The sequence below is a fragment of the Vulpes vulpes genome, chromosome 1, assembly GCF_048418805.1.
Source record: "Vulpes vulpes isolate BD-2025 chromosome 1, VulVul3, whole genome shotgun sequence".
Taxonomy (NCBI): domain Eukaryota; kingdom Metazoa; phylum Chordata; class Mammalia; order Carnivora; family Canidae; genus Vulpes; species Vulpes vulpes.
The window spans coordinates 3,671,836-3,698,341 of NC_132780.1; the positions used below are offsets into that span (position 1 = coordinate 3,671,836).

A 26,506-nucleotide genomic window follows, 5' to 3' on the forward strand; every position below is an offset into this window, starting at 1 on the left:
CTCCCGAGCCTTGTCTTCTCTTTTTAGTCTTCTTCCCCACGTTCTTTCCTCCTCTCCCCTCCTCTCCTTTTTTTCTCCCGGGCCGCCTTAACCATGCACATTGGAGCTGCAGGGTCCCTGAATCCTTGCAGAGGTTTGGGAGGGCTGCACCTGCCAGCCTAGGAGCGACCTGCACAAAGCGCGCGTGCGTGCGCGCCCCGGGAAGCTCAGGCACCTTCCAAGCAGGTGGCGGGTGGGGGTGGGGTGGAGGTGGGCTGCGAGGTTGCAGGCGGGGAGAGGGGGTCGGGGGCCAACAGGTGCAGGCGGCGGGGCGGAGCCGACGTCCCCCAGTGCCAGCCCCGCGGCGGGACTTCGGGGCGGCGTCCAGCTCGTCCCAGGCGCCTCCTGCGGACGTAGGATGGGGCGTCGCGGCTGCCGGGCCTGGCTCTCCCGCGACGACTTTGCACGCCCGGGCGCAGACCCCGGCCTCATCGGCTCCGCGGAGCAGAAAGGGCTGCGGGGTTTGGCCCTTCGAGGCTTCCGTCGCGAGGGGGCGGGGCCCGGGAGGGAGCGCGATGGCGGCGCCGGACGGCGACAGCGACGAGGACCTGGTCAGCTACGGGACAGGCCTGGAGCCGCTGGAAGAAGGTGCGGGCCGCACTGGCCGCCGGGCTCCGTGGGAAACAGACCCCGGGTTCGGCGGAAACGCTCCGCCCTGCGCCGCGCCTCGTGCGGTCCCGGGTGCTGCGCGGGCTCAGGGTCTGCAGGGGCGGCTGGGAGACCCCGGAGGGCCGGGAAGCAGGAGGGCGGAGCGGGCTCGCGTGGGGTGGGGGCGGCCAGGACGGCCGAGGTCGGACTTGAAGCCGGGGGCCGATGGGGTGGAGGGAGCGGCGAGCGCACAGCCCCCGGAGTCGGAGACCGCTGCGGGTGGAGCCGCCGGCGCGGGCGGGATGACGTCACAGGCGCGGGGAGATGGCGTCACGGGCGGGGCGGGGATGACGTCAGAGGCGGGGGCTGCACCTGCTCCGCACATCTGGGGTGTCTTGGATTCCGCTCCGTGTAGAGGAGCCATTGCGGGTTTTTTTGTTTTTTGTTTTTTTGTTTTATAAGATTTTATTTATTTATTCATGAGAGACAGAGAGAGGCAGAGACACAGGCAGAGGGAGGAGCAGGCTCCATGCGGGGGGCCCCATGCGGGACTCGATCCCGGGACCCAGGGGTCACGCCCCGGGCTGAAGGCGGGCGCTCAGCCGCTGAGCCACCCGGGCTGCCCCATTGCGGGGTTTTACACGAGGGAGAGATGTACGTTTGTATGATTATTCCCCAATATTAAGATTTGGGGGGGGTAGGTGAGTTGGGGGTGGTGGGCAAGACCGAAGGAGGGAGGTCGTACACAGAAGTCTGGAGCCGAGGATGGCTTGGACTGGGGTGATGGCGGTGGCGGGGACAGGTGGTGGTCCGGGCTTGGGTTTGGGTTTGGGTGAAGGCAGAGCGGACTGGACTTGCTGGTGGGACGTGGGGGCGGGGGCAAGGGGAGGTAAGGCTCTCGCCCATGTGTGGTTCCGTTCTGATCCCTTAATGGCTTGGTTTGTTCGGCGGCGTGCTGAGCGCCCAGTAAGGGCTGATGGCAGTGCTTAGCCCTGTGGGAAGGACATAGGTGGTCAGGAGTCCCTTGCAGGCCTCCTGTGCTTCGGATCTTATTTCCCACCCTGACCACATCTTGGCAGGTCAGTTGTACTTAGGTACTATCCACTGATGACCCCTGTGTTCCCTACAAGCAGTTCTAAGCATTAGCAACTTTTGGAGGGATCCCTGGGTGGCTCAGCGGTGGAGCATCTGCCTTCGGGTCAGGGCGTGACCCCGGGGTGCTGGGATCAAGTCCTGCAATCCGGCTCCCTGCACGGAGCCTGCTTCTCCCTCTGCCTGTGTCTCTGCCTCTCCCTCTCTATGTCTCAAATGAATAAATAAATAAAATCTTAAAAAAAAAAAAAACTTTTGCCAGACGCTGGCCCTACTTCTACCCTCTGCTTACAAAACACAGAGAGACACTAGTCTCCTGAAAGCTTCTTCTGTGTTTGAAGACAGCTCTTGCATTTCTTCTAAGACAACTCCGCCCTACACTCTATCGACATCCTCTAATATATTCAGTTAAAAGGCCTTGAAACCTCAATGTGTCGGAGCCTTTCCTCCAACTATGGGACCAGAGTGTGGGTAGAGCAGGGCTACCATTAGTATGTCCTTCGTTCTAGATTGTAGTTCTCGAATACAAGCTAAGATCACATCAGCTTTACCGGCAAACGCATTACCTCATGATCTCAATTTGTTGACAAAGATCCTGTATTTTTTTTTTTAAGATTTTATTTACTTATTCATGAGAGACACACAGAGAGAGGCAGACACATAGGCAGAGGGAGAAGCAGGCTCCATGCAGGGAGCCCGGTGTGAGACTCGATCCCAGGACCTGGGGATCAGGACCTGAGCTGAAGGCAGACGCTCAACCGCTGAGCCACCCGGGCGTCCCAAAGATCCTGTATTAGAGGAGTTTCAAATCTAGCTGAGAACAAAAGTACAAGGTTTGCAAGTGTTGACTTAAGTGATGTAGACAGGAAATAGTCTACACAAGTTGGCAGAGAAGCCTGAGAGGGCAGGGTGGGACCCCTGAAAACCGGTTAGATGTCACTATGCAGGAAAAGGGCAGGGGTTAAGTATGCACGGATGGAGGTTATCCCAGCCTGGTTGGGCCTCCATTTACACATTTCTGTATTTCTGGTCTCACACCTGTTTCCTTGTGAGTGACATATTGTAAGCCATCAACCATTCGACCTACATTTTTCTAATTTTTCCTCTTCAATGATACACAGAATCTGAAATGAAGCCTAATGGCCTTATCATGCTTTTGAAATTGGGTTTGTAGACCACCCCCCTCCCCCACCTGGGTCTAAGATCATTCTTTATAACTTCTCAGCATTGGCAGTTTTTGAAGATTGAGTCATTGTTTCCTATGCACCTTGAAGTGTAAATGCACTGAGTACACTTTACAGTATAACACACCAAACCAATAATCACTTGTGCTTCTGCTTTGAAGTGTTAGTGACAGGTTGGACAAACATTGGTAGAAGAGGGACTCCACTACTTAATTAAAGTTGCTGGCCCTGACAGAGGGTTTCCTGGTTAAGAGACCGTGGCCAACCTGTCACACACAGACCCATAGGTACATAAGCCCGGAAACAGGGACAGAGTTGTGTTTAGTTTTCTACACCCAGGGTCTAGTACAGGGCTGCTTCCATGGCGAAGGGTAGGATGGGTGGTATCCCTGGCTTGGAAGCGGAACTGAGATCTGGTTTCACCTTTGTGCTTATTAGCTGTGGACATTACGGCAGTTACTTAATCAGGGCATCCTTATCAGGTATGATGAATGAGATAATATGTGTGAAAGGAAGGGATTAGTCGTTATTAGTAGCAGTAATTATAAGAGGGCCTGGCTAAAATGTCACTTCCTCCCTGGAGTTTTCTCCTGATGTGATTAGAGGTGGCGCCTCCTCCTCATGAGTGCTATGGGAGCCGGCTGGCCATGCTGGCCTGCCCTCATTATCTGCCCCCACAGGTTCCACTTAGCTGTCTGCAGATCTTATCTCCCCGTCCCCATTAAGAGCACCTTGAGAACTGGGCAAGAATAGCGCCTAGCGTCTAGCGTGGCAGGTGCTGCCCTCTCACCTTAACCCGTGGTTCTCATCGGGGCTGATTTTGCCCCTCGGTGGGCGTTTGGCAATGTCTGAAGACATTTTGGGTTGTCGTGCTGGGTGGGGGAGCAATGCTTACTGGCTGGCATCTGCTGTTCCAGGCCAGGGATGCTGCTAAACATCCTACAGTGCACAGGACATTCCACAGCAAAGAATTATCCAGTACAAACTGCCAATAAATAGTGAAGTGGAGAAACCCCACCTTAGCCAAGAATCATGCCAGGTGCACGAGTGGTGGTGGATTGTGTGTAATGCATTTCTTAGAAACAGTGAAAATCTTGGATGATGGGACCCAGGTTGTCATTCAGCTTTTTAGAGTGAAGTGAGATTGGAGCTGGTATTAACTGAGCTTCGCTATGACTGGACACTATGCCCAGGTCTCTGCGTGTGCACCACCCCAGCAGGTAGGTTCTGTTTATTACTCGACTTCTACAGTTGTAGAGGCTGAGGCTCGGAGAGATCGAGTAACTTGGCCAAGTTCACAAAGCCAGCAAGTGGTAGGGTAGGGGGATTTGAACCCAGCTCTCCTGGTCTTCAGGACCTGAGCTCTTGACTGTCCTGCTGTGGGTTATACTCCAGAAATGACTTTAAAGACCTCACAAGCTACCAGTAAGAATTTAGGATTATGAGGCTAGAAATTCCTCTACTTTTTGTTCCATCTTCCAAAAGTAGTAACTGGCTTAATTATTGAAAAACAGGTACACATGGGCTTACCTTCTGTATATAAAAATAATGGCAGCTTGTATTTTATTTTTATTAGTTTATTGTGTATCTCTCTTCTTGCTAAATGCTTTATAGGCATTATCTTCCTCAATTTGCATAACAACTGTATGAAATAACTATTAGCTATTTGCATTACCCCGATTTTATGGATGAGGAAATCGAGGCATAGAAAAGTCAGACTGAAGTCCTGGTACTGGTGAAGGTGGGGTGAGAGCGCTGTGACTTGCAGCTCTGTGCCTTTAACTGCCATATAACTTGCTTTCTGTGTTGAGTATTTGAAAATAACTTGATGGTTACTTTTTGTTTTAAATAGATTCAGAATTCTGAGTTGCAGTTGATAAAATTAGGCAGTAATTTGTGCCTGCAAGTTTAAACCTAAGGAACTTTTGGACTTTATTAAGTTCCTTATTGCTTATGTGTTGTAGTGAGTTACCTCTGTTCAGCAGAGCAGAAGAAGGAGTAAGTTTAAAGAGCACTAACTATGGAATCAGGAGATTGCAAGAAGTACAGAAACTCTTAAGATTTGGGGAGAATGGGCAATATCAAGTGAAAAATCTGGACTTGGGATGCTCTGAAGTTCTAGAAGAGATACAGAAATGTTCCTTTTGTCACAGATCTCTGCATGCCATGTGCCAGCCCAGCGACTTGCCTCCAGTACTACCAGTAGAGTTTACCTCCATCTGTTTGAAACCCCACCTCCCACCACCGTGTAATTCAGTTATGTGATGGAATTTAGTGGGAATCACTCCATTCTTGCTAAAATGTTTTTTTTTTTTTTCTTGCTAAAATGTTATGTCTAAATACGAATAAGAGATATCTATAATTGTCTTGGAACTATAAAGAAGCTTGATAAAAAAATAAAAAATAAAAAAAAGAAGCTTGATACAATGTGTTACTTTCTAAACTGTATAAGCTAGTAAAGTCTAGGAATTAAAAGCTTAGTTAAAGTTGTTTTTTTTTGAGGGGTGCCTGGGTGGCTCAGGTGGTTGAGCTTCAGACTCTTGGTTTCAACTCGAGTCATGATCTCAGGGTCATAGAATCGAGCCCTGCATCGGGCTCTACACTGTGTGGAGTCTGCTTCAGTTTCTCCCTCTCCCACTGTCCTTCCCCCTTGGCATGTACTCTCTCTCTCAAATAAATAAATAAATATTTTGAAAAAAATGGTTATATTTGAAATTACAAGAAGAAAACAATTCATTATGTTTAAGAAATGACATTTTCAGGGGCACCTGGGTGGCTCAGTCAGTTAAGCATCTGCCTTCAGCTCAGGTCATGATCCCAAGGTCCTGAGATCTAGTCCCGAGTTGGACTCCCAACTCAATGGAGAGTCTGCTTCTCCCTCTCCCTCTGCCTACTCATTTCTCTTTCTCTCTCTCTAATAAATAAATAAAATCTTAAAAAAAAAAAAGAAATGACATTTTCCCTAAATTTTTCTAATCTCCCAACCCTTTCTCTCTCATTCAAAATATTTTTTTTCAGGTGAAAGACCAAAGAAACCAATTCCCCTTCAGGATCAGACTGTCAGAGATGAAAAAGGAAGGTATAAACGATTTCATGGAGCCTTTAGTGGAGGTTTCTCTGCTGGGTACTTCAACACTGTTGGTTCAAAGGAAGGTATGATTTTCCCGCTTATGGCTCTAATATCACGGAAGCAAATGACTGAAATATCATACGTTTCTCCCTCTCTTCCACCTCTCCCTTTAAAAAAAAAAACAAAAAAACAAACAAAAAAAAAAACCCCAAACTTCTTTAAACATTTTAATATGCCTTAGACTTTTGTGTTCTTTCAGTGTTTGGCATGTTTGCAGTCTATCGGTATATTGTTCATTACAACCTGAGAGTGAAGGTTTCTTTTACTGAAAGAAAAAACAAAGATACATTCTCACCAGATGGCTAGATGATGATAATGACTTCCTTTTTACATCACATCTTGCTACACACAAAGTGCTGTTACACAGATTAACTCAGGGAACCTTCGTTTCACATGACTCAGTGACTGAGGAGGACAGGTATCATAGTTGCTTTATAGATGAGGCCTCTGAGGGTCAGAGCCACTCTCTCCTGACCCCAGGGCCCACCGCAGCACCGGTCAGTGCATGCTCTCGACCTGAAGAAAAATCAGTTAAAACTTTCACGTTAAAAAAAAATAATAAAATAAATAAAATAAAATAAAATAAAATGAAACTTTCACGTTATGCAATATAATAAATTCTGCATTGTTTAAAGTAGTGCATGGTTTTGAAATGTTTGCATATAGAAACTGGAAGAACATTGCTTTCCATGTCAGATCTGAGGAAAAGATGAACCTAGTAACTCATGTAGCAATTGTTAAGAACGAGATGAGGTGCATCTTTTATAGATATATAGTAACTTATGTAGAACAATAGTAAAATAAAGATGAAAAAAGCAGTGCAAGAAAGAACAAAAAGCCGTGTAAGAAAAACAGTTGGGGTAAATAAGGTGGTTTGAAGTTCAATGTCCAGAATGTATAAAGAGCAAATGATCGAAGTATTTAAACACTTTACTCCAGAGGAGATGGAAATGCTCTATGGAATATTCAGCGTTATTATTAGAAGAAGCAAAAGGTAACTAAGGCACTACTAAGTTAGCACACTTACAAAAATGTTAAAAATGATGGTAGGATTTATCACAAAGGAAGAACACTAATCCAGTGCTGGCTGTTGCAATTACAGCTGTGCCGTCTACTGTAATAAGACCAGCTCAAATGATTGTCAGGGAGACTGGGATAGGTTAATACACTGGAGTATCTCTTTACCATGAGGAGGACTGTGCAGAAATTGGGCGAAGACTGCAGAAATCCAAAGTGGAGGAAGGCTGTAGCTTGGAAGAGCTGATCCTCACTCCTGGATACCCCAGGGATGTCTCCCAGGCCTGCCCAGAAACCTGCTCCACCCACTGGCCAAGAATAGGTCTCTTCCATCCTTCTTAGGTCCACCAGACTCTTGTAGAATTTCAGAAGGGAGGTGTGTCAGTCTTAGAGAAAACTAAAAAAGTGTGTCTTAGAAGGTTACAGATACATTTGACCTCTAGTGCCTCACACGGTAGGTGTGGCTCAGGCTTGGTGGCCATGGACAGGGAGCAGGAGTGGTAGTTGTAGGACTCAGGTGTGTGACGGAACTGGGGACCTGGGATGGGCACTGCCTGCCCTTAGACCAGCCAGGTTGAGTCCTCGGGTCAGGGGAATGTTGTCTGCACTGCTTCTGTGACTCTGGTTCTAGCCACGCTTTCATAGCTGACTCGTGCACCCTGACTTGGTATTTCTGTGCTGTGTAAACAAGTTGGTGTCTGCGGCTGTTCTGCTGGTCTCAGAGTGGTCCTGCTTTTTAAAGTGACCTTGCATTTTTTTTGCACACATCTGCTTGTGAAAAGAATGCCAATTTCAGTGTAATTATTTGATTTCTCTTGGTTCCATATTTTTAGGGAGAAACCTCATGGCATCTACTAAGTTCTGACAACAGGAGATGGGGGCATTGATATGTTTATGTCACTTAATTATGTCTATGACCAGGGAGATGGGAAGGAGCTAAGAGTTTATAGGTATTGGGGGTTTCAGGTTCATAATTGCATTATTATTTAATTATTTAGTTATAAACCAAAATTGTAATATTCTAATTCTTTTCTTTCAAGGATGGACACCCTCTTCCTTTGTGTCTTCACGACAGAACAGAGCAGACAAATCTGTTCTTGGTCCGGAAGATTTTATGGATGAAGAGGTGGGTATGCAGAGCTTTAACTGCCACTTAGCCAGTGGGAGGTGTGCAGTTGGCTGTTGCAGCACCTTTACTCCCCCCGGAAAGTTCAGTGGACGATGCCTTCTTTGTTTGCCAGGCTTTATCTTTTAGGTATTTGGACTAGTATGCTCTGTACATCAATGGATTCTTGTTCACTGGGATAACATCTTATGCTGGGGCCAGTTTCTAAAGTTAAGAGTGGAGAGGAAATTTATTTATAGGCAAGTTTCTTTGAAAAAGCTCCATTTGCCCCCAAGGTGCAGTATCCATGGAGCTGAGTCTATAGCCCTTCACAGTAACTGCTGTGCCCCCTGCAATTTAAGGAACAGTGAGCAACTAGACCAGGAAGGAGTGAAAGGGAGCCACATGCAGGCATCTACATCATTAAAACAACGATGACCACCAACTTCTTAGGAGTAATTGAGGGCTGGTGAGGAAGTTCCTGCTGGCCTAGGGATGTGTTCCATTTTGTTCTAAAATTAAACCAAAACCCATTTGTGGATTCATTTGCAGTAAAGATTAAATAAAACACTATATTAACATGCTTTCGGCTGTAGAGAAGAGGCAAGCAGAGGTCCTCTTCCTATTTGACTAGCATAATCTATAAGGAAACGTGACTCATGCTGCGAGAAGTCTATATGTCAGCGAGGCCCAGGTCAGTCGTCCCTTCTCAGCCATCTTGTGTGAGTCAGCTTCTTACATTAGCTCTCCCTGTGGTCCCAAGGTGGCCGCAGTAGTTCCTGATGGCACATCTGCGAGGGCATTAGCCAGTGGAAGGAAGACTTTTCTCTTGTATCTTTTCTTGAGAGCAAGGAAACCATTCACATGAGTCCTGCTGTGGATTTTCCCTCACATCTGCTTGGACAGATTGTTGTTTTGTTTCACTTTGTTTTTTGAGATTTATTTATTTATTTTTAGAAGGGGAGTGTGTGGGGAGTGGAGGGAGGGGAGAGAGAGAGAGAGAGAGAGAGAGAAGGAGAAAATCTGGAGCACCCCCCCCCCCCCCCCCCCCCCCGCTGAGTGGGAGCCCAGCATGGGGCTCGCTCTCACGACCCTGAAATCATGACCTGAGCCAAAACCAAGAGTCGGACGGTGACTGAGCCACCCAGGGGCCCCGGGCAGATTGTTTTATGTGCTCATTCTTAAAGCAGTCCTTGGCAAAGGAAACGGGATCAAAGGACTGTCATAGAAATGACATGAACCTCACTCCCTAACCCTTCTCTGGTCCCAGCATGCACACCAGGACCCTGCTCCAGGAGTGCATGGTAGCACGGAGGAACGCAGGTGCCTACACAGCTTCAGGGCTCTGTGAGGAAAGAAGGAGAGGCACAGGATGTTGGAAAGTGAAAGGCAGCCAACAGGAAATACAAACACACTTAAAGGAGCACGTAGGTGCTCAGGAATGCTTGTTGGCTGTGACTCTAAGATTTGCCCCCTGCACTCTGACCTTTGAAATATCATCCAAGAGGAGCATACTTACTGTAGAAGTAATTAGTAGATTTTAATTACTTCCTGTCTTCCTAGCTTGGCTGTACCTGATGTGACCTCACCGAGTAGTTATTGTCATGCCTTGTGCTCCATCACTGGCCTTAGCTTATGTGAAGCTCCAAAGTCAGATGTAAAGTCAGGTGCTCCACTGATTCCTACTTCAGTTGTGTGGTTTTTGTTTGTTTTTTAAAGTGTTAATTCATTTATTTATGTAATCTCTATACCCAACATGGGGCTGGAAGTCATGACCCTTGAGGTCAAGAGTTGCATGCTTTTCTGAGTGAGCCAGCCAGGTAACTCAACAGTTGTGTAGTTTAAACTTTTGTTTTTTTTAAAGAAATAAAGCTAGGTGATGTGTTATGGTTAATCACTTACCAAACGATGTAAGCAATTCTGTTTGAACTTTTTTTTTTTTTTTTTTTTAAGGATCTTAGTGAATTTGGGATAGCACCTAAAGCAATTGTTACCACGGATGATTTTGCTTCCAAAACCAAAGATAGAATACGAGAAAAGGCCAGGCAGTTAGCAGCTGCTACTGCCCCCATTCCTGGAGCTACTCTGCTTGATGACCTCATAACACCAGCAAAGTGAGAATTTACTTATTTATTTATTTTAAAGATTGTGTTTATTTATCTGAGAGCATGTGAAAGAGAGAGAGAATAAGCATGAACAGAGGGAGGGGCAGAGGGAGAAGCTGACTCCTAGCTGAGCAGGGAGCCCGATGTGGGGCTCAGTCCAGGATCATGATCTGGACCAAAGACAGATGCTTAACCGACTGAGCCACCCAGGCGTCCCAAAGTGAGAAGAATTTAATTCTTACTTTTCTGATCTTGGCATCAGTGCTTTGCATACATATAATGATCTTAATTACAGATAGTTTGGTTACAAGTAGGAGAAGCCTAGCTTGAGTGCAAACGGGGTTTTTGCCAAAAGGATCTTGTACTTTTATTGCATGGTATGTTCTAGAGCTCCAATGACTAGCTGTGCTGCTGGGGCTTGTGGAGGCTGGTGAGCCATTAGGAACTGGGGTACCTTCCCTCCCACCCTTTCCTTCAGCAGCCTTAAGGGCTCTCTCCTGTCTGCCTCATTCTTTTTTTTTTTTTTTTTTTTTTTTTAATTTTTATTTATTTAGGATAGTCACAGAGAGAGAGAGAGAGAGGCAGAGACACAGGCAGAGGGAGAAGCAGGCTCCATGCACCGGGAGCCTGACGTGGGATTCGATCCCGGGTCTCCAGGATCGCGCCCCGGGCCAAAGGCAGGCGCCAAACCGCTGTGCCACCCAGGGATCCCTGTCTGCCTCATTCTACCCTCTCTTTCTATGAATCTCCTTGTTCTGCTCCTGGGCCTGTGGCCTGATGTGACAGCTTCAGACTTCTTGTTTTCTTCCTTCCTTCCTTTCTTCTTCTTCTTCTTCTTTTTTTTTTTAAGATTTTATTTATTCATTCATGAGAGAGACACAGAGAGAGGCTGGGACACAGGCAGAGGGAGAAGCAGGCTTCATGCCGGGAGCCCGATGTGGGACTCGATCCTGGAACCCCAGGATCACACCCTGAGGCGAAGGCAGACGCTCAACCCCTGAGCCACCCAGGCATCCCGACTTCTTGTTTTCTAGATCACAGACTAGACAAGAACCATTTAGAGTCCCCAGGTGGCCATTCCAAAGGCCCAGCAGAGAGGGCATCAGATCAACTTTCCCAGGTCAAGTGTGGACCCAAATCCAGTCAGCTGTGGCTGGATCAGCAGGGCCATGCAGTTCTGATGTGGAGCAGGGCGGGCTGTGTTTAGGGCTCAGGCAGGACTTGGGTGTTGGCTAGACAGGGACTCAAAGGCTGCTTATTTCTTACTGTCCTCTAGTGATTATAAGAGAAGGTTCACGTTCAGTGTCTTGATATCCTAGATTATCTATTGGTTTTGAATTGCTAAGAAAAATGGGTTGGAAGGAAGGACAAGGAATCGGCCCTCGAGTAAAGAGAAGACCACGCCGACAAAAACCTGGTATGTCTATCAATTGTCATCCGTTCTGTAGCATACTTTTTTTTTTTTTTTGAGAGAGAGAGTAAGAGTGAGAGAAGGAACATGAGCCAGGTGGGCGGGGGGCAGAGGGAGAGGGAGAAGCCCACTCCTCGCTGAGCAGGGAGCCTGACCCAGGGCTCCATCCCAGGTCCCTGGGATCATGGCCTGAGCTGGAGGCAGATGCTTAAGGCCCAGGCGCCCCCGTAGTATACTTTTTAATGGCTACATGTTTCTAGAAATAAAATTGCTGGATCCAGTAGTATGGGTATACAGTTGATTCTTGACTCTTGAACAAAGGGGTTAGAGGCACTAACCCTGGGGGCAGTGGAAAACCACGTGTAACATTAATTTGTTTGTTTTCAAGTATAATTAACATACAGTGTTATATTTCCACGTTACTTTTTACTTTGCCAAAACTTAACTGTTGGCCAGGAGGCTTACCTATAACAAAAACAGTCAAGGAACATGTATTTTGTATGTAATATGTATTCTATACTGTATTCTTACAATAAAGTAAGCCATAGGAAAGAAAATGTTATTAAGGAAATTAGAAGGAGGAGAAACTATATTTACATTAATGGTACTGTAAAAACTCTGTGTATAAATGGACCTGTGCACTTCAAAGCTGTGTTGTTCAAAGGTCAACTGTATTTTAAAAAAAAATTTAAATTTGAGTATAGTTGATACACAACGTTACATTAGTTTCAGCTGTACATCCTAGTGCTTTGACAAGTCTGCACTATGCTGTGCACGGTGGCGTGACTATAGCTACCTCTGTTGTGACACTTTTACAATATATTGACTCTATTCCTTGGGCCTTTTGCTCCTGTGACTTATTCCTTCTGTAACTCCAGGCCTGTATCACCCACTTCCCTTCACCCGTTTTGCCCCCTTCCCTCTAGGAATCATCAGTTTGTTCTCGGTATTTATAAATCTGATTCTGCTATTTGTTTACTTGTTTATTTTTTTTAGATGTCACCTATGAATGAAATCACATGATATTTGTCTTTCCCAGTCTGGCTTATTTCACTTAGCGTAATACCCTCTGGGTCTGTCCATGTCACAAATGGCATGATCTCATCCTTTTTTATGGCTGTGTAATATTCCATTGGATATTAGATATACCCCATTTTTCTTATCTATTCCTTTATTGATGGAAGCTTAGGCTGCTTCCGTATCTTGGCCATTGTAAATAAAGCTGCAGTAAAACATAGGGGTGCATGTATCTTTTCAAATTAGTGCTTTTGTTTTCTTTGGATAAATACCCGGTAGTGGAATTATTGGATCATAAGGTAGTTCTGTTTTTAATTTTTTGAGGAAAATCCATACTGTTTTCCACAGTGGCTTTACCAGTTCACATTCCCAAAAGGTCAACTGTATTTTAAGGCTTTTTTGTGTGTCACACATAATGGCCTTCTGGAAGAATTGCGCTAGTTTATATTCCTGCTAGCACCACGTGAAGCTGTTTCTTAGTCTTGTCAAAACTGTGACACAGTTCAACTGGATTATTTTATTTCTTGTCCTTGATCTCTCTAGCCAGACAAGGAACTCTTGGAGGCAGTAACGGTTTCCTTCGGGTTCTCCGTGATGCTGGGGCGGTAGTGGTTAGTTGTGGAGCACATTATTGCGGAGTGTGGATGGGGTAGGGGCTGGTGAAAACAATTCCTGAGTGAGCAGACTCTGACCGTAAAGCCAGAGCACCTTTCATAAGGGCTGTCGCGAACCCCTAAAGAGTGTCAGCAAGTCAGGTTTCTGTATTTTCTGTGGCTCATGACCAATATATTTGAAATCGCTTTTATAGATCCTGGAGTAAAAATCTATGGCTGTGCACTACCCCCCGGAGGCTCTGAAGGATCTGAGGTATGGTAAGGCATGACTGACCTCGAGTTTGGTACCGAAACATGTTACTTTACGAATGTGAAATTTGAGGGTCCAAACGGTGTTAGAAATCAGCTGGATCCCATTACAGTGAAGCACTCCTACCCTAAAACTACCTTCACGTCAGAGAATATATTCAGCAACATGCCAACACCTTAGATATCCCAAGTCTGTCAGATTCTTAAAGTGGTGTTATTATTTATGTTAGTATCAAGAACTTGATTTAGTGATTTCTGATGGAATGGAAGTTTGGTCAGTGTTCTGTTTGGAATTAATCATTTGAAAATAGCATTTACAGGACTATGCACCAGTCAATGAGTCACCTTCATTCCACTTTTGCATCATTGTGAATAGGAGGAAGATGATGACTATGTGCCTGAAAATGTGACCTTTGCCCCCAAAGACGTCACACCTGTGGATTTCACACCTAAAGATAATGTGCATGGACTGGCTTACAAGGGCCTGGATCCCCACCAAGCATTGTTTGGAACTTCAGGAGAACATTTTAATCTTTTCGGTGGGGGGTCCCAAGGGACCAGCAATCTTCTTGGAGAGATTGGAGTGAATAAAGGAAGGAAATTGGGAATTTCAGGCCAGGTAAAAGTTTCTGTTTCATGAACATGGCACCGCTGACGAATGAGAATGCTTTTCACATCATATTATGTATATAGTAGGCGCTCATTATTTGTTGACTGCATGGAGACTTTGAAGTGGTTCTGTTTTCCTCGGTCTTTTCTGAAGACCTGTCAAGCATACCTTCTTGATTTTTTAAAAAAATATTTATTTATTTATTATTTATGATAGACATAAGAGAGAGAGAGAGAGGCAGAGACACAGGAGGAGGGAGAAGCAGGCTCCACGCCAGGAGCCCGACGCGGGACTCGATCCCAGGACTCCAAGATCGTGCCCTAGGCCAAAGGCAGGCGCTAAAACCACTGAGCCACCCAGGGATCGCCCACCTTCTTGATTTTATTTTATTTTATTTTATTTTATTTTATTTTTTAAAAATTTATTATTTTTTTTAAATTTTTTTTTAAATTTATTTATGATAGTCACACACAGAGAGAGAGAGAGAGGCAGAGACATAGGCAGAGGGAGAAGCAGGCTCCATGCACCAGGAGCTGATGTGGGATTCGATCCCGGGTCTCCAGGATCGTGCCCTGGACCAAAGGCAGGCGCTCAACCGCTGCGCCACCCAGGGATCCCCAAAAATTTATTTACTTATTTATTTATGATAGACATAGAGACAGAGAGTGGCAGAGACACAGGAGGAGGGAGAATCAGGCCCATGCCGGGAGTCCGATGTGGGACTCGATCTCGGGACTCCAGGATCGCGCCCTGGGCCAAAGGGAGATGCTAAACCACTGAGCCACCCAGGGATCCCCACCTTCTTGATTTTAATATGTACTGCTGACATCCTGTGACCTGATGTTCTCGGAATTTGTGTGTTTCTAGGACTGAGGACTGCTTTCTCACACCCTTGTGAGGCCGAGCAGAAAACCACACCTCCCCCTTTGATTGAGTTAATAGTTGAATTGCAATCTGCCTCTCCCAAGTTCAAGTCCAGATTTTACTGCCTCTCAGACTGTTTCCTAGTGCTGCATGACTCAGGTTGGAAACATGAATATACATTTCACGTGGGAGGCTGGCTTTTTACCTTTAGGGAGATGGAGAGCTTTCATTGATTGCCTGTGCTCTCAAATTGATTCAGAGGCTCTTTCTTAAATTACATTTAGAAAGTGTTGTCATTACCTTTCTTTCCCCAGTTTTTTTTTTTTCTTCAACAAAAAGTGATACTTGTTAGAGGCCACGTTCCACAAAGATTAGGAGTTCTTACAATAGCTGTTTCAGAAGTGGTGGCCTTCAGATCTTGGTCACCAGCCCTGGCCCCAGGCCACACTGAGCAGTAGATGAATATCCTGCCTTTGTCCTTTTGGAGACCCTTTTCTCCTCCTGCATTGCTGCTCGGCTGTGTTCTCCACCCCTCCCTGTGCTGGGACCCAGACCTGTAGCTGCTGCTTGGCCCAGAGGGAGCTCCAGCACTGGAGGCATGGCATTCACTTCTGGCCAGTGTCTCTAAGAGGACTTGAGTCTGTGTGTTAAGCTGGTCTTCCACTTCTCTTTTGGTGATCTTGTGGTGCTAGTGTGGTCTGTTCAATCACATCCTTAAAGTAGCTTTGTCCTTCAGTGGAGACACACCCTAAAACCTGTAATTATTCAGTTCAAAACCTTGTTTTTGAAGGCTTTTGGTGTTGGTGCCCTGGAAGAGGAAGATGATGACATCTATGCCACAGAAACTTTATCCAAGTATGACACCATTTTGAAGGATGAGGAACCTGGAGACGGACTCTATGGCTGGACAGCACCCAGGCAATATAAAAATCAGAAAGGTAATCCCGAAGATTCACAATTGATGGTAGGACCAAATGTCGGGGTATTACAGGAAGAAAGGGTTGCAGAACCAACACTGGAATGTCAGCCTCTGTGCCTCTGTGGAGTTGGGATTGTTGGTGAAAGATGCAGGGTGAGAAACAAAATGAGGAGAAGAGAGACCCAGTCGGGGGCTGGGGGGGGCGTGTAAGGCAAAGGTAGATGTAGACTGGGTCGGAGCCAGAGCCAGTTGTTGAGACAAGGTCAAAGTAAGGAGAGGAAAGACGTCTGGAATCAGGGGAGGGAGCAGGCATAAGGCCAGGAGCTTGTGCTGCAGGGTAGAGGTAGCATGGTGTCAGAGGGAAGCCTGAGGCCCTGGCCAGCTGGCCAAGGTAGGCCAACTCAAGCATCAGGCCAGAGGCCAGGCGTGGGGACCCGCAGCAGGAGGGAACTTGGCACCCAGCCTGTCTCCTTACTCGAGTCCCTGGCTCTTAGGCCGCTCTTCTTGGGTGAGGAGATGGACACCTCTCAACACAACTTGGATTTCTGGTCAGAGTCTATAGGGATTCAGATCCTATGGTTCTAAGTAGTATTTCAGTGTTTCTTTCCAGAGAAGGTGTGGGTAGCATGTGATTTGGAGTCATGTGACTGAATTTGGCTCACAGCCATCTGCTGCTCAACAGCGGGGCCTTGGGTGAGGCTTATGACCTCTCTGGGCGTCATTTGTAAAGTGAGGATCAAATCCACTCTGAAGGTCATTGTGAGGATTAAGTGGCATAACTTCATGCTGGGCACAGTACCTGCCCAAAGACTGAATAAATAATGCTGCTCTTCTTTGTTTATAATAGTAAGAAGCACCTCAATGAAGTAAGGAGGTGGTTGCTGAGATAAAATAGTGTATAGAGATTTCTAGTTGTCTTCACGTAAAATCTGATCAAACTATAAAATACATCTGAAACATACGTGTTGAAATAATCTAAGTAATCGAAGCGTAACTTCCCAAAGGATGCCTATTTTGCATGTCTGGCAGAAAAAAAAGGAGGTGCAAAACAATTTTTAGGGGTAGTTTGCTTAATGTCTGTGAACACACGTTCTGAAGACAGACCACCTCCACTCCGGCCCTGTCATCTACGGCCTTGGGCAGACTGCTTGATCTCCCTGTGCCTCGGCATCCCTGCCTGGACGTGGGCATGACCGTGGCACCCCCATGGGGATGTTAAAGTACGAAAATGGTTTAAGAAATCCTGGGCACATAGCAAGCACTCTCTACGTGTCAGTGGCCTCTGTCCTCATCACCAAAAAAAGAATCTAGGGTTTCACACAAGATGCTAGAAGAGTGTGCACCTAAATGTTAGTTGGTGTTACCACTTCCTTTTAGTTACCTGTGTTTTCAAAATTTTCTACTAATACTATGTAATTTTATAACTTAAAAGAAAATGTATGGGGTGCCTGGGTGGGTCAGTCGGACTCTTGATTTCTGCTCAGGTCATGATCTCAGAGTCGTGGGATGGAGCCCCGAATGAGGCCCTGTGCTGGGTGTGGAGCCTCTTAAAATTCTTTCTCTATCCTTTTCCCTCTGCCCCTCCCTACCCTGTCTCTTTAAAAAAAAGAAAAAGAAAGAAAGAAAAGATGTGTACTAATATGTTATAATAATATCATAGGTTATACTAACATGTTAATTATTGCTTATGTTAATGCACTAACACTATTAATATATATTACATAATACCAATATATTAATTATATGATAGTTAATAAACTATAATAAATATATATATATAAATTTGCTTCCTGGGCCAAATCCCTGGCTTTTTCTTTATATAACACCTTTGGGCCTGTTGACTCAATTCCACCCTTCCCTTTGTCAAGCCTGACCTCCCCAGGCTCCCCTTACCCCTCTCCTCTCACACCAGGCACAAATTCTATAGTTTTGACTTGAAGGTTTATCACTGAGTAAATCTAAATTTAGTCTCCATGGTTGATTTTTAAACTATTCTTATTTTTTTTCATGATCCATATGGCTATAATAAATATTCTGTGGCTCTGTCTGCATATTTGCTTTTTATTTCTTCAGAATAAATTCATAAAAGTAAAATTGCTGGGCTTTAAATGAAAACAAAAATTTTAAGAGTATGAAGGGGTTTTAAATTTTAATTTAATTCTAATTCCAGTTTAGTTAACATACAGTGTAACATTAGTTTCAGGTGTACAATATAGTGATTCAACAATTCCATACATAACCCTGTGCTCATCACGACAGGTGCAGTCCTTAATCCCCATCACCTGTTTCTTTCTTTTTTTTTTTTAAAGATCTATTTATTTGAGAGAGTGAGCATACATGGGTGTGGGTGAGTACATGCAAGTCGGGGAAAGGGCAGAGGGAGAGGATTTTCACACAGACTCCCCACTGAATGTGAAGCCCAACATGAGGCTTGACTCCACAACCCATGAGATCATGACCTGAGTCGAAACCAAGAGCTAGAGACTTAACCGACTGAGTCACCTGGGCGCCCCAGTCCCCATCACCTATTTCACCCATCCCTCCATCCACCTTCCCTCTGGTAACCATTAGTTTGTTCTTTGTAGTTAAGAGTCTGTTTCTTGGTTTGTCTCTTTCTCTCTCTCTTTTTTTTTTTCCCTTTGCTCGTTTGTTTTCTCAAGTTCCATATATGAGTAAAATCATACAGTATTTGTCTTTCTCTGACTAACTGCTTTTGCTTCACATAATACAGTCTAGCCCCATCCATGTCATTGCAATTGGCAAAATTTCATTCTTTTTGATGGCTGAGCAATATTCATTGTATATATACACCATGTCTTCTTTATCCATTCATCTATCAATGGACACATAGGCTGCTTCCATAGTTTGGCTATTGTAAATAATGCTCCTATAACCATAGGGGTGCCCGGAGTGTGAAAATTAATCCCAAATTACCCTGGAGAATTTTAGGAACTTCAGAAGCTGGTACAAAAGTTCCACATGAGTTGAGCTGCAAAGAATGACTTTGTCGGGGAGGGGTAGTTACAGGGCTGGGCTGTGTTTTACGTGGCTGCAGGGCTTCAGCCCCATCTGCACAGCACGTGGCCGCATCTTCTTCAGACCAGCCAGCCAGCTTGTATAAGCACTCACAGTACTCGTGCAGAAGGAGCTTTTTGCTACAGAAAAATGCAGTCCGTGCGTATGATTTTTGACATAACCACTGTGCTCAGGAAATCCTTGAGAATCAAGAGCCCTGCCCATGAGGCTATCTCCACAACCAATGGCCGATCCCTGGCTCCAAGGCAATAGGGCACTGGTCGTTCTGTTCCATGAGTGATCTTTAGCTCTTGTTAGAATTTCGTTTGAGGAAAAGACAAAAGTACCTTTTAATTTGAATGAGATTAGATTACTGGCTGACCTGGTTGTATTGCCTTCTGTGCTTTCTTTGGATGGTTGCTAAGGAAATTGGGGGGTGGTAGTCTGCCCCTAGGTCCTTGCCTGGTTTTAGGAATGACTCCCTCATGGTTATGATTTTATTTTTAACCATACTTGTCCCCTTGATGGTTTTTCTTAAGATCTTTTACTCCACAGAGTATATTCTTTGGTGTCCCCAAGTGTAGCTTAAGACCTAAGTAATTTTTCTAAAAACAACATTGAGGCAGTTGTCATGGAGAGCCATAGCCTCACATCCGGGGCCACCTAATCAGCTGAGGGTGCTGTGGGCCGGGCTGCCAGTCACTGAGTCAACAGAGGTGTGAGGGCTTTACTGCCATTCTTCCCTCTCCTTTACTGCTATCTCTGCGAGATAATCACGTGTGACTTGTAGTGTGTATGTTCTTGGAGATTAAAAAAACTGACGTCTTTTGTCTTATTCTAATCTTTTCTGCTTCTGAAATTAATCAACGATATCATTTTGTAGAATCAGAGAAAGATCTTCGATACATTGGCAAAATTTTGGATGGATTTTCCTTGGCTTCTAAACCTTTATCTTCTAAGAAAGTAAGGAAAAAATTTATTTTTTTAATTTTTTACTGGTTTAGTACTTAAAATATTTGATGCTATGTAATCTAAGTTATTATATTACCAATTGAAAGTAAGTAAATTCTGTTTTCGAAAAGCAACAGTATAATTACTAGTGATTGTCCAGGAAAACATACTCTGCATTAGAAATTACAGTTGGTAATCACATTTTACCCAAAATATCTAATTGCTGATCTTTTTTTTTTTCAATCACTCATCTTCTTCTTCTTTTTTTTTTTTTTTAAGATTTTATTTATTTATTCATGATAGACGTAGAGAGAGAAAGAGAGGCAGAGACACAGGCAGAGGGAGAAGCAGACTCCATGCCAGGAGCCCGACGTGGGACTCGATCCTGGGACTCCAGGATCACACCCTGGGCCAAAGGCAGGCGCTAAACCGCTGAGCCACCCAGAGATCCCAATCACTCATCTTTTATTTTTTTTTTATTTTTTTTATTTTTTTTAAATTTTTTTTTTTTATTACTATTTATTTATGATAGTCACAGAGAGAGAGAGAGAGAGGCAGAGACACAGGCAGAGGGAGAAGCAGGCTCCATCCACCGGGAGCCCGATGTGGGATTCGATCCTGGGTCTCCAGGATCGCGCCCTGGGCCAAAGGCAGGCGCCGAACCGCTGCGCCACCCAGGGATCCCTCACTCATCTTTTAAATCCAAGCTCCACGTAGGGGGCTATTTCCATTTAAAAAAAAAAAGTTGCAGAGATGCCTGGGTGGCTCAGTGGTTGAGCATCTGCCTTTGGCTTAGGGTGTAATCCTGGAGTTCCGGGATCGAGTCCTGCATTGGGCTCCTACAGGGAGCCTGCCTGCTTCTCCCTCTGCCTCTCTCTCTGTGTCTCTCATGAATAAATAAATAAAATCTTAAAAAAAAAAAATAAAAGAATTGCATTCAAAACTGGTGGGAAAATGGAATTGATACAGTTCCAAGGGCAGTGTAACTTAAGGAAAAGTAGAAAATTTCAGGAAGTCATAAGCCCCGCCCCTGCCCTCCTGCCTCCTGAATGCCATGAAAAGTGTTGACCCGTGTGGACAGGGTTCCCTGAACTCCTTGTGTGGGCAAACAGACGAGAAAGAGGCTGCATGCATGCATGCTGGTCAAGCCCCATGGAGAACTCTGCATGCGTTTCCAGACAGTCCTGTTTTTGAGATTGCCATATGGCCTAGGCCGAGTGGTACTCATTGTCACCCATCAGAGCCATGTGCTCACAGGCAGGCATCACTAGGTGATAGGTCCTGGTAGCTCAAGTGTGGCTCCTGGCCATTTGCCTTGTTGGCATCCCTCTGTAGATTGTCCCATACTTCAGTTCTTTGTTTTTGTATTCAGCAAACGTTTGTTAAGTGCCTCTGTGGCTTGACCTGTTGGTTCTTCAGAATAGGGGAGGATGGGGGTGGTGCAGCTTAAAAAACCATATTTGGGGTTACAGCAGCTTTGTTTAGTTGGTATAATATGTCATAACAGAAAGCGGAATATATTCAGAACGGTGATGGGCACATAGTACGCTGCTGTTATTTCCAGAAATGTCAAGTAATGTCGAAGGAGAATGTGAGTTTTTTTATGTGTGTGAAAGGAGAGCATAAAAAAGGCTGAGAAGTACTCGCTTGACTCTGGGCTCAAGGACTCCCTCCCTCCAGGGCTCAATGGGACTAAGTCCTGGCCCCCAAGTCAGCCCTTCTACAGCAGGGGCACCAGAAGCACAGATTCCCTCTAGTGGGCCCAAGGGCCGTGACCGGGGTGACAGGCATTGGGGGTTCCCGAGGTGCTGCTTGCTGGAGTAGTGCTTTGTGCTCTGGTCACCTAGCCTTTCACAGACAGGTTTTCTACAGGTGTGGCCCAAAGCCAGCCCCTCTGTATCCAGAGGCTGAACAGAACAGTGATTTTGCAGAGGGAGGGAAATGCTTTGAATCCGATGGAGGATATTAAGAGTCGTGGCTGTGCACCCCTCCTTTCTGCCGTGCTCCTCTGGATTTTTGTGTTATGGCCATAAAGAAGTATCTGCCAGCTGATCTGGGAGTCCATGTGTTCACAGAAGGTGGTCAACCTAAGACCGTAAAAAAATGGGATTTCCCAGCAATGATGACTGTCATTGTGCCAGGTGCTTACCCAGGCTGCATGTTTCAGCCACCTGGGGAGCTTGGGAGACCCCACCTAGTGCCAGCTTTATGGGGTGGGACGCGGACGTCAGTGTCATTACACCCTCAGGGGAGCCCTGGGGACAGCTGCTCCCTAGAACCACAGCCAGAGAGCGTTCGGTGTTCGGCTGGTTACAGAGCTCAGGGTTTCAGGTAGCTGAAAAATCTAGAAAATGGCTTCAATAAGACTGAATTCACGTTTATTAGACTCAGAGCAAGGTTTAGCGAGTAATTTAAAAGTAGCTAAAATAAATAAATAAATAATAAATGTAGCTAATACTTTTCTTTTAATTTATCTGTTCTGTCATCATCAGTGCCTGAATTTCTCAAATATATTTCAATTTCAGTTTAGTCCACTCTTGAAAAAATCCCTCAGGTCAAAAAATAAGTCTTGAAGCTCTATTTTGGAACTGAAACGTAACCAGAAAAAGAATTTTGAATTTAAAAGCAACTTGTTCAAAGTTATCATTTTTTTTCAAAGTTTTAATCATACTTTTCTAAGTTTTCTGATTTACACTAAGCCAGTTGTGTGTGTGGGCTAATGCATTGTGATAACTATTATTGTCCTTCTTACCACATGAAACATGCATGTTAGCATCTCTCTGCAGAAGTGGGCAGGGGGACTATTAAAAATGTGTGGCCATTAGAATGATGCGGTCCCAGTGGCCCTCCAGATCCGGAATGGATGTGCCCAGTGTGACCTTCCTGCTGGAGGTTGGCCTGGCGAGGGCAGGGTTAACAATACTCACAGGTTATGGGTTTTCTGGGTTAGGTCAAACGTGGTCATCTCGCAGCCTGTCTTTTCTGAGTTTTTGTTTTTTGGGTTTTTTTGAAGACTTACCCACCACCTGAGTTGCCAAGAGACTATCGACCTGTGCATTACTTCAGGCCTGTGGTAGCTGCAACCTCAGAGAACTCCCGCTTACTCCAGGTGTTATCGGAGTCAGCTGGAAAGCCCGTGCCTGACCCAGGGACGCATAGTAGGCACCAACTGAATGCCTCCAAGCGGGGGGAGTTGCTGGGAGAAACACCTGTGCAAGGTAGGTGCCACGAGGAAGATTGAGAACATCACGTTTATAATAATTAGAGTTGCCAAAATCAAAATGGGAAGTTGTTTTCTCAATGACACCTTTTAGCTGGTTTAGTATTCTCACACGGGGAGAACAAAATTGTGTATTGTGACTGGCACACGTAGCAGCCTATGGATCTCTTACTTCTTGAGACTTGTCTTCTAACATAAGTTTGGGTTGTGCCATTGAAACCACAACCCTGGGCAGCCCCAGTGGCTCAGCGGTTTAGCGCCACCTTCAGCTTGGGGTGTGATCCTGGAGACCCGGGATCGAGTCCCACGTCGGGCTCCCTGCATGGAGCCTGCTTCTCCCTCTGCCTGTGTCTCTGCCTCTCTCTCTCTCTCTGTCATGAATAAATAAGTAAAATCTTAAAAAAAAAAAAAAAAAAAAGAAAAAAACCACAACCCTGGTCTTAAGCTCAGCAGTTTTCAGACTTATAACGATTGCTGGGATGTGGCGCAGACAGAGGTGTGGGGGCCTTCTCTGTCCTTGCACAGCCTGGGGGAGAAAGTACTGTAAGCTCTTCCCTGAACACCTAAGCATCTGAAAGTATGGGCAAGTGTGGAGAATCCTTTGTAGGTTGGCGCAGAAAGACCCACTGTGAGAGGTGAACTTGGACTTGGTAGTCGGGAGTCTGATAGGTATTTCAAATAAAATAGAACAGAACAGACTTGCTCTTCCCTCGGTCTTCCCATTGTCAGTGAATGATGCCACCAGAGACCCACTGCTTAGACCAGAATGTAGGAATCGTAAATCCTGCCACCCCTGCCCCCACCTCAAGTCCATCAGTAGATCCTCTCAGCACTACCTCCAGCAAGCTGGGACCCCGTCATGTCTGCATGTCTGCTGTTTCCAGCTGGGAGTGAGCACCCATCCTCCCTCACCTGGCCCATTGCGGGGCCTCATTATTGGCCTCCTCACTTCCCTGCCTTCCTCTCTGCAGTCTGTTCCCCTCAATGGCAGCCTCTCTTAAAACACTCCAGTACTTCTCATGCTAAAGGAAAATCCAGACTTCCCACTAGGCCACGTGATACAGCCCGATCTCCTCCTTCAGGCCATGTCTTACCCCAATCTGTCTTAAAACCCCTGGGGTGCAGCCCTGTGGTCCCACTTTCTGCCCTATGCCCTGTCCACCATGGCGTACCACATTGGGGCCTTGACGTTCACTGTCTCCTCTGCCCCTGCTCTTTCCTCACACTTTGGCTGTATGTTTTACTTAATTTACCACAAATTATCTCTTTGGAGGGAACTTCCAGGCTTTCACTGCCCTCCTGCCCCCCTACACTAGTGATTCCCCATACCCCACTCCCAGGCCTCACTTCTAAGTCTCCTTCAGTGGTATCACCCTGTTTCCTTTATGGTTCTCTTGTAGCTAGCCTCTGGGTTGCCTTTGGGCTTTGCTAATGCCCACGCCCCCTGCTAGCAGGAGTAGGGCCTTGTGTTCAGTGTCCTCTGGCCCAGGCCGGGGCTCTGGGGGTGCTGTGACGGGAGTGAACACTGCAGGGGCAGCTGGCTCTGAACCAGGGCTTGTGCTGGGCCTGGCTGCTGAGCAGTGGCCGCCTCAGGCTGGAGGCCCGGAGCCCGGGATGTCAGCTTCCTCATGCTAGGACCATTCACTTACCTGATAAATATCCAAAAGGCCTCCATTTTTGCCCGCCATAAAACTAGAGTCTTATTATTTCATGGCTGTCTGGTTCACAGGGATGCTATGAATACAGGTGAAAAACTAAGTGTAAAAGACTCCGGTGACATGCATTTGTGATATAGAACACGAAGGTACCCCAGGAGTATCAATATAGTTGTCTTACGATACTCTTCATCTCTTCCTATTACTGTTTTTATTTAGGTTCGGCTACTTCAGTGTTGGAGTTTCTGTCCCAAAAAGATAAAGAGAGGATCAAAGAAATGAAGCAGGCAACAGACCTGAAAGCAGCTCAACTCAAGGCCAGGAGTCTGGCCCAGATTGCCTCAAGCAGCAGATCCCAGCCCTCCTCTGCAGACGTCGGACACTGCTCGTCGTGGCACATGGCATTGAGTGGTAGGACAACCACCACCAGAGCCAGCAACTTCAAACCTTTCGCAAAAGATCCAGAAAAGCAAAAACGATATGAAGAGTTTTTAGTAAATATGAAGCAGGGTCAGAAAGGTGGGTGCTAGGCCTGGGTCTCCTCTTTCTGAGCCAAGGGAAGCACTCTTGCTATTCTGGCCCCAGTCCCAGATTTAAAGTTGATGTGTCCCATTCTGCTGGTGTTTGGCTTTGGCCTGCTGCAAACAGTGCCAAGATTGTAGTTCCTGGCTTTTGACCTTAGAAAGTAAGAACAAGTAGCTTGTGTTTCTCCCTATCTCAGGTCCCAAAGATAGCTGTTTTGAGTAGAGAACATGCTTTGGCAATGGCTCATGTTAACCCACAGACCGTTTACTGTTTGCAAATGCTTGCCTTCTGTAAGTGTTGCATTTTACACCAAGGGAACAAGGTCATCTCCCACTTTATCTTAAAATCCTAATCAACCAGCCCTATATCACGGTCTAAAATTTGATTTAAGAAGGTAGTTGGCTGTTGAACCATTCCAAGGGGAAAAGAAGTCACCCTCCAGTCTACCGAGTAAATATGGACAGACTGAGCAGGATTGCTGTCATTCAAGTCGTCAGCAAATCTGAGGCCTTGGTCCTCAAAAGCAGATCTTGGCCTACTGTGCTTCACTCCTTACTAAGAAAGAGCCCACCCTCTAATGTTTATTAAATTAAAAAAAAAAAAAAGTTAGAAAAAGGGGTGTTTTTCTGCCAAGACTGAGCAATATACAGTTGGGATGAACTTATCACTGGCTGGGAGTGAGAGCAAGTTCCTGGCTTTGAAGATTTAATGAGCATTAGTCCCCAAATGTTTTTCTCTGTTCTGTGCTGTAGACAGAATTCAGTAAAAGAACTATGTTGAGGGGGAGAGCACTGTTACCTGACAAGTACTCCCAGGGTCAGGATTTGTGTCCCCTCTGGTAATCTACAGGCATACAGTGTGGCCCACTGGATAAGCCCTGTGTTTTTCCTAAGACAAGCAATGTTTTGTTCCTTGTATCATAGATGCCCTGGAACGTTGCCTGGACCCCAGGATGACAGAGTGGGAGCGAGGCCGCGAGCGGGATGAGTTTGCTCGGGCAGCTGTACTCTATGCGTCTTCCCACTCCACCCTGTCCTCCAGGTTCACGCATGCCAAGGAGGAGGATGATTCAGATCAAGTGGAAGTCCCTCGAGACCAAGAGGTCTGTCGCCATCAAGTCCCTACCTGATGAATTTTAGAATTAGAGCAAATATTTTCGATGTCTCAGTGGAATGATCACAATAGACACAGCATTA

The 26,506-nt window shown here is 45.8% G+C and overlaps 1 protein-coding gene across 1 annotated transcript in view; it reads left to right on the forward strand.

Annotated features, from left to right (window-relative positions):
• The first annotated feature begins 354 nt into the window (after nucleotides 1-354).
• The window catches only part of GPATCH1 (G-patch domain containing 1), a 42,895-nt gene continuing 16,743 nt past the window's right edge, over nucleotides 355-26,506 (forward strand). The window contains exons 1-12 of the mRNA XM_026010169.2: nucleotides 355-627; nucleotides 5,922-6,056; nucleotides 8,091-8,176; nucleotides 10,109-10,269; nucleotides 11,580-11,677; nucleotides 13,497-13,555; nucleotides 13,928-14,170; nucleotides 15,816-15,963; nucleotides 19,843-19,922; nucleotides 22,924-23,128; nucleotides 25,005-25,304; nucleotides 26,234-26,412. Coding sequence (XP_025865954.1) covers nucleotides 555-627; nucleotides 5,922-6,056; nucleotides 8,091-8,176; nucleotides 10,109-10,269; nucleotides 11,580-11,677; nucleotides 13,497-13,555; nucleotides 13,928-14,170; nucleotides 15,816-15,963; nucleotides 19,843-19,922; nucleotides 22,924-23,128; nucleotides 25,005-25,304; nucleotides 26,234-26,412 — 1,767 coding nt within the window. The 5' untranslated portion in view covers nucleotides 355-554. The remainder of the gene's footprint in view (nucleotides 628-5,921; nucleotides 6,057-8,090; nucleotides 8,177-10,108; nucleotides 10,270-11,579; nucleotides 11,678-13,496; nucleotides 13,556-13,927; nucleotides 14,171-15,815; nucleotides 15,964-19,842; nucleotides 19,923-22,923; nucleotides 23,129-25,004; nucleotides 25,305-26,233; nucleotides 26,413-26,506) is intronic.